This window comes from Solanum stenotomum, chromosome 12 (assembly GCF_019186545.1).
Source record: "Solanum stenotomum isolate F172 chromosome 12, ASM1918654v1, whole genome shotgun sequence".
NCBI classification, from domain to species: domain Eukaryota; kingdom Viridiplantae; phylum Streptophyta; class Magnoliopsida; order Solanales; family Solanaceae; genus Solanum; species Solanum stenotomum.
The window spans coordinates 37172217-37179855 of record NC_064293.1 but is presented as its reverse complement, the minus strand read 5'-3'; the positions used below and the strand labels follow the sequence as shown (position 1 = coordinate 37179855).

Genomic DNA, 7639 nt, shown 5'->3' with positions numbered 1-7639 from the left:
TTTCATCTTTTACCTTACCTTTTCATAGTATATCTATCTTGTACTCTACTTTTCTTGTAAGTTTATCATTCAAATTATAGATGCGTGACATTATATAATGACAGAGAACGATATAGCATATCCAAATATTGTATTCATTAAAATAATACAGTATAATATAATACAATACAATACAATACAATAAGATAAATTACAAAACAACGCATAACAACCATAGTAAGATTGAGATGGAGTTAGATTTGATTATTCAACGAAAAATACAAATAACACACGTTAAAAAATTAAGAATCACCTAAAATGATTTGATCTGTACGTATCGACCGTCAAAAGAGACGAAGAGTAATCTCAATTTTTGGGCCTTTTGACACAACTTATGTCTGACTTGAAGTTGCAGCAACTAATATTTGCCGATCACGGAATACAAAGATAACGACATTCCTTACTTATTTCTCGCTATGCTACTCAACCGGGTTCTCCACCTTATAATAAATCGATGCGCCTGACGGAAACCGAGATATTAACAATGGATCCGACGGACGCCGGAGCTCCTCTTCTATCTGACCGGGTTCAAATCAGTGGCAATGTAGTTCCGATGACTCTCACTACCGGAGGAAAACTCCGATGGCCTGACCGGTGTTTGTCAATTGCGAAAGATGTCCTCGGCTTCACCGTCGAAGGTTCTCGGATCAAAATCAATGCCGTCATTGAGAGTGGACCTGGAATTTGCTGCCCCGGTAATGTAGGAGCTCCGATGAGGAAGACTTTCACTTTTGAGCCATTATCTGAGGATTCTCTTCGGCTTTGGAATCAGCGACTCCAATCAGTCATCGACTCACTCGGTAACTATTTCATTATGTTTTCGAGGATTGCTGTACTATTATATACACAATGATTTTGAACTGTTGAATATGGATTTCACCAACATTTCCTTTTAATAGAAACCGTGATGATGTTAATTCATGTTTTTTATTACTCCGATTCTTTTATAATGTGTGAATAGTGATTTGGTGGAATTATGTACGAGTGAGTTAAATTGTTATGGTCCATTGCAAGTCCAACATCTTACTACAAAGTGCTGATGTGGGGTACTTAAAAGTCCGGTATGGCAGTGTTCACCGGGGCTAGTAATGTCTAGCGCACAGCCTGAAGCTGTGTGTTTTGGGAACAGATAAAAATGGAATGAAAAGCATGTACTTTATTTATGTTGGAATGCATGACCAGATGCTTGCTTCTTGTTATATTTGTTCTTTGTTTAAATTATTTTTCTTTTACTTTTCTAAATCATACCACTTCGCGTGTCTGTTAGGCGGTGTGCGTTTGTTTGAGGTAATATTTGGTTAGACTTCCTGATAATATCAGGCTGCTTTAATAAGCAAGATTATCTTGGTTTGTTCTTCTTAGGATGTTGTTGTCGTCATCTCTTCAGCAATAAGCAGTCATTGTCTTTTTGTTCTGTGATACATTTATCTTGAGAGAGAAGTACACAATATAGATTAAAAGGCACATGTGGCTTTAAGTGAGAAAAAAAAAGGATTTTCTGGTATTATGTGAGTACAATAATTTAGCATCAGAAATTCAACAAGTTAATCAGCTACGAAGTTCTTTCTTTCAAATTAAAGAATTTTGTTCTCATTTGTATCAAGTCTTGATACGATGTGTGATAGAACATGAATATGGCATGTCCTACTAGCATATATTGTGTAACAGAGAAGAAAAGTTAAAGCAAATGAGCGCTGCTTGCTTTTTTTTGTCCTTAAACCTAAGTTTTCTTGAGATAAGTTGCTTTGACTTGGAAGTAAGAAGCACTTTTGATTTTTGGTATGCTTTGCTTCACTTCTTGCGTAAAATGATGTTGTGCTTTTAACCACATGGGATACTTGACAATTGACATCATGGAATTTTAGGTCGTCCTAAGAGACTTTTTGTACTTCTGAATCCATATGGAGGAAGCCGATCTGCACCCAAAGTATTTAGTGACGATGTGAAGCCCCTGCTCGATGATGCAAATATTCACTACACACTGCAAGGTTTGCAATATTAAATATTCTTATTCATGTGTAGCAAGTGGTTGTTCAGTGATTCTTGTTGTGTCGTTAATCTTGCCTTTTAATGTTCCACTCTCAGAAACTAAATATCGATTACATGCGAAGGAAGTTGCTCATTCATTGGATGTTATGGGATATGATGGAGTTCTTTGTGTCAGTGGTGACGGAATTTTGGTTGAGGTAGGTTGGCATGTCTATTTTTGTTTCTGTTATCTTCTGTCTGAACTAGTGTTGTTTCCCTTTCCTACAGTCCAAACTTGAAAAATTCTGCAGTACGACTACTTTTGTCATATATTTGATCATGGAATACGTAACTTGTTTGTTGACTGGAATGTTGTGCTTTCATGATGTAAAAATCAAGATATTTCAGTTTATATATTATATATTCTGATTTAAAGTTATCAAAGATGAACTTACAGTGGGATAACTGCTATATAAAACTTACTCCTTTACCAGCGGCTCTTCCTGACTTTTACCCAGCTTCACTTCGAACATGAAACTGCTGAAAGGAGTTGCTGAATGCGAAGAAATAAATTCATAAATATCATGGTTAAATGAAAATTAATCAAAAGATAAATTGATGGTGTTTATTCCTAAACTTCAGAGTGCTTATATGTAGCTATCTTGTTCTCGTGCTTCAACATCTGAAATGCATACAAAAAGAGAAGCACAGAGGTTTATTCCCCCCACCCACAAAAGAAAAAAAAAAAGAGAAAAAAAGTATATTGCGCCGATGTAGTTGAAAACTTGACGTTTCTTAGAGGCGAGTCCTGGAACAACTTCAAAGTTGCTCCACTGATATTGGTGGTAGCCACAACAAGGGTACAAACACCTCTGTTCTTCATTAATCCTGCGTTCTAGAAGGTCTGTGCCCTGAGGGCTCTATCTTTAAGATTTTTGGTGCTTATTATTTATTGTTGTAAAAGAATGATAACCAGAGGGTTCGATTCCTCTTGGGCACTTATAATAAAGTTTTCCTGATCAAAAAGAGTAAATGGATGATAACCAACTAGTGATCCTCTTACTTTCATGTTTTACAATTTTTAGTAGGTAGTGAATGGACTGCTTGAAAGGGAGGATTGGAGTTCTGCAATAAAGATGCCTCTTGGAGTAATACCCGCAGGTATATTTTCTTCTCTTGCTGGTGCTTGCCTTAAGTAGACACTAAGCGGGTTTGTATATTTTGCTAAGCTTTTATTGTGGTGCTTGATATACATTATTTTGGTTGTCACATTAAGCTTTTGTTCACATTGTTATACCTATAGTATGCTAAACTACCAGATAAGCACTTTCGTCTAATTTCTAAAAGGTGGTCAAGGGAACGAGGTGGTGAAACACATGTGACTTGACACGACTTTCAGAAATTAGACTGAAGTGCTGATCTGGTTTCTTATATACAGTATACATAGTTTGATCTGTAACTTCTTATACAGTATAATATACATAGTTTGGTTTGTAACTTCTTACAAACATTTTTGCACATGGAAGCTGTTATTTACTTTCTTCTACTGTTCTATAATTGCATTTTTGTGTATGCTAATGCAGGAACTTCAAATGGGATGGCCAAGTCTCTTCTAGATTCTGTTGGTGAATCTTGTACTGCATTTAATGCAACTCTTGCTATAATTAGAGGTAAATATCCTTTTAAACAAAAATGTGTATTCCTGAACTGAAGTTTCAATTGCATTACTATTCTTGTTGAATGAAAGAAGATTTTTATATCTATGCATGTTTGGTCCATGGCAGGGCACAAGAGATCACTAGATGTAGCTACAGTTTTACAGGGGCAGAAAAAATATTTCAGCGTGCTGATGCTTGCCTGGGGTATGTATATCTGACATTGGCTCTGGTGGTTTTGATTCCTTTTTTGTTTCATTTAATGCAATGTGATGCACTTATTGTTTGCAAATTGAAATATCATACTAAACTATCTGACAGGACTCGTTGTCTTTCAGGTCTTATAGCTGATATAGATATAGAGTCTGAGAAGTATAGGTGGATGGGTAGTGCTCGAATGGATTTTTATGTATGTTCTAAATCTATTTCCTCTAATATGTATTTTTCTTAGATTTCAGTATCAGAACTTACACCATTTGTGTAGTTTGTTATTAATATACAACTATGTTACCTGTTTCAAAAAAACGTTGTACGTCCATATTTCCTCACTGGATTTATGTACAAAGTTTCTGCTTGCTGTAGAACTTCATTCCTTGATCTTTCTCTCTCTCTCTCTCTCTCCCTCCTCTCTTTTTGCACCTTGCTCCTTCTCGTTCTTTGGAAGGTTTGGTCTCATTACAATATTCGAGATTCACTGACCCAGAAATTTGCCAATACTTTGTGTACCTGAACCGTTCTTCATGGACACTAATTCCACCCCCCTTCCATCCTATCTTTTCCCAGGAGAAAAAAAAGAAAGAAAGAAAAGATAAAGTTGAATGCCTCTTCAGTTGATTACATGATTCATGGTTCTAAAATACAGAGGGAATCTAATTTATGGCTATTGAAGCATCATGGCTTGCTTTTTAATTGCTAGTCTCATGTTGTTGGTCCAGGCAATACAGCGGATATTTTGTCTTAGAAAGTATCATGGCTGTATCAAATTTGTGGCTGCACCAGGGTTTGAAAATTTTGGAGAACCAAATGAACTTGGAGGTGAAATTGATGAGCTTAACTCGAATTGGGTTATGCAAGATGGCTATTGTGGTCCCACTTTTGACATGAAGGGTTTCAACCGCAAGATTGAGGGGCCTTTTGTCTCAATCTGGCTTCATAATGTACCTTGGGGAGGTGAAGATGTTCTGGCAGCACCTGATGCCAAGGTTGGTTTGAGTTTCTTTGGACACAATGTGAAGGTTGCCTCATAAAATTTGATCTAACTTCTCTTGGTGCTACTTTAAAAGTATACCAGATAGAACGGCTTCTGTAATTTATAGTTTGAATTTGGAGCAGATCTTTCTTTTTGTTGTGACCATACACAACGTTTAGGGCTTATTTCTTAGTACTTAAAGACAGGAGTTTCCTTTAAAATGGCTGATTTTTAACCGTGTGTGTCTGCTTCTTCCATGCCAATTTTTTTCCAACGGTTTCCTGTTTCTGAATTTCTGATCCTAAAGTTACTTATACTATTTTTCAGCTCGATTAGCAATGTGATACTTCCAAAAAACAATCACTGAACAATGCAGCATAGCTTTTCAGTTCTACTTTTTTTTCAGGGAGAAAGTGATGATATCCTTGGTCAGGAACAGATTGAATAATAATTGCGAAGGTGTACTTTACTTTGTCTAGATCTTGAATTTATAAACAGAAAATGGAAGGTAAATAAGATTAGAAAATGCTTTTTCTTACTAAGAAAGAGAGTTGATCTTTAAAAGCCGTGGAAAGGATTTGTTGTATGTATTTTCTTCTTAGAATCTTATGTTTTGATTTCCTTATTTCTTTACCCGGGTAAGCTAGCCAAAAAGATATCCTTCTCTTCTCAGAAAATTACAGTTTTTACTTTTTAGTAGCTAGTTTTCAAGCTGATCCTACTTTTCAAAACTTTCCACATCTGTCTTTACTTTTATAAAAGGTTACAAACTTGGAGTCTAGCCTAGCAGATTTAGATTTTATAGAGAAAGAAGTAAGGAAATCATGTGCAAAATCTGGCACAGACATTTCACTCTTAGAATATGGATAAAGAACTTGAATTTATCACGAGGGAAGTAGAAAAACTAACTATCCTTTCTGGATCTTGGTCAATGACCTGTGCAAAAAAGCCTCTAATTTTGGAGCTTTAAAAATGTATAAACTGATGCTGAAGCTTTCGAAAGTGCATATGCTACATGTTAAAGCTTTCCTGCTTCCACTGAATTCTTGGGGGATCTTCATTCTATTATGCTTTTCTTAGGATAAGTAAGCAAAGGAGTTCATCAGTCAGTTGCTTGCTACATTTTGAATATAAATACAAAGACAAATGTTTCGACTTAATAGCCGAAGGCAAGTTTCTTTCTGTATGCTAAAAGTAGGCTCCTTATTTCCTACAACACGGGCCAAAATACGGGGTAGACTTCTCTGATTAAATGATTTTATGTTCTAGAGGTGAAGATCCTCTTCTTAGACTAAGACTCATGCTGGTTATAACTTAATTTAAGTAGTTTTCTTCTTTTACTCTCTCCTAAACATAAACACATTTATGTGTAGGATTTTCTGCAATAAATGGTTTCATTATAGTGTCATTGCTGAAGGAACATGTCTAAAACCTTACAATTGTTTTTTTTAACTTGAAGTCCAATCCCTTACTATAAAAGGCCAACACTTGCAGATCAATGTACTAAGCTTTACTTTCCATTTATTCTCTCTTTAGAAGCTCTACGCTGTGGGTACTTCAACTGCAACTGTCCTGGGTTTGTCATATTTTGAATTCTCACTTCATCTTCTCTGCCTCATATACAGTTTTCAGATGGTTACTTGGACTTGATTGTGATGAAGGATTGCCCAAAAATATCCTTGGCAACACTGATGGGCGAGATGAACAAAGGTGGTCATGTTAGATCACCACATGTCTTGTACTTGAAGGTAGATTTATTGTCTTAGTTTCTAAGTCAGCTCGGTTATGCAAGTTCTTGTCTCGTTTTTTTATAAAAAAGATATTTTGGAACAATTCTTGAAATGCATTTTGCTGTTGCTTATTATAATAAGACCTAAATTTTCCTGTTCATTGTTTTGAAAGTTTCTAAATCCAATGTTTGTTTTGTCTCCCTGTTGTCTAGTAGTACAATCAGACTCTAGTGTAGTTCCTTGACCAAATAGGTTTTGGTTTTGTAGCAGCTGAATTACACATTGGCACCCCTTTGTCTGAACAATCAGCAATACAATCCCCTAACCTTTATCCCATGCATATTCACATTTGATGTGTTAAAATTTGAAAGAAGTCAACTTTTGAAATTAAAGACTAGTTGCATGAATTCATTAGGATTTAACCTAAATGCTTCTCATTGATCTATAACAACCACAGGTAAAGGCTTTCGCTTTAGAGCCTGGTCCACGAGCAGATGACCCAAACAAGGAAGGGATTATTGATGTAGACGGTGAGGTCCTTGCCAGAGGTAAAGGAACTTACAAGTGTGATCAGAAAACATTGATGACCTACGACAAGCTCCATATCAAAGTAGATCAAGGGTTGGCTACTGTATTTTCTCCTATCAATTAGTAACTTTTATGTGATTCAATGTATTTACAGAGAGAGAAACTAGTTCTGACTGGTGGATTCTGTATAGAAAGATGTCAGTAAAATGAAGGATTATAAGAATGTATACCAATATTTTTCATGGTTATTGCTTCTGAACTTTGTTTTGAGGGCTTTTGGTGGTCTCAGCTGGACAACGTTTCTCTTACTTTGCACTTCATCTACAGCAAGCTTGGGGTTGAGGGCTTGAGGCAATGTAGTAGTTGTCGTTCTTCCATTCTTGTGGAACGCGAAGAAAGCTAACCTTGATTCTAATTGAGCAGAAATAGTTAAATGATCTGTTGTTTGCTAGCGTGCTGGCTTGCTCGTTTTTTATGTCATTTAATTTTCATCTATATATTTCATGAATATTGATCTTTGGTCTTTAGAT

The 7639-nt window shown here is 35.9% G+C and overlaps 1 protein-coding gene across 3 annotated transcripts; it reads left to right on the top strand.

Moving 5' to 3' along the window:
* Window positions 1-391: 391 nt before the first annotated feature.
* On the top strand, window positions 392-7363 carry LOC125849268 (sphingosine kinase 2-like). 3 transcript variants are annotated; one of them, XR_007444600.1, is made up of 11 exons: window positions 392-839; window positions 1905-2027; window positions 2125-2229; window positions 3100-3168; window positions 3591-3677; window positions 3792-3869; window positions 4001-4071; window positions 4598-4864; window positions 5258-5359; window positions 6477-6599; window positions 7039-7078. XR_007444600.1 is itself a non-coding variant. In XM_049529321.1 (10 exons), the coding sequence occupies exons 1-10, from the start codon at window positions 494-496 to the stop codon at window positions 7231-7233; spliced, it is 1464 nt and encodes a 487-aa protein (XP_049385278.1). In that variant the 5' UTR covers window positions 397-493; the 3' UTR covers window positions 7234-7363. The 3 variants fall into 3 exon arrangements, 2 of the variants coding, with proteins under 2 accessions (XP_049385278.1, XP_049385279.1); XM_049529321.1 differs by lacking the exon at window positions 5258-5359 and having other exon boundaries at window positions 397-839; window positions 7039-7363; XM_049529322.1 differs by lacking the exons at window positions 392-839; window positions 5258-5359 and having other exon boundaries at window positions 1899-2027; window positions 2125-2225; window positions 3093-3168; window positions 7039-7360.
* The last annotated feature ends 276 nt before the right edge of the window (window positions 7364-7639 follow it).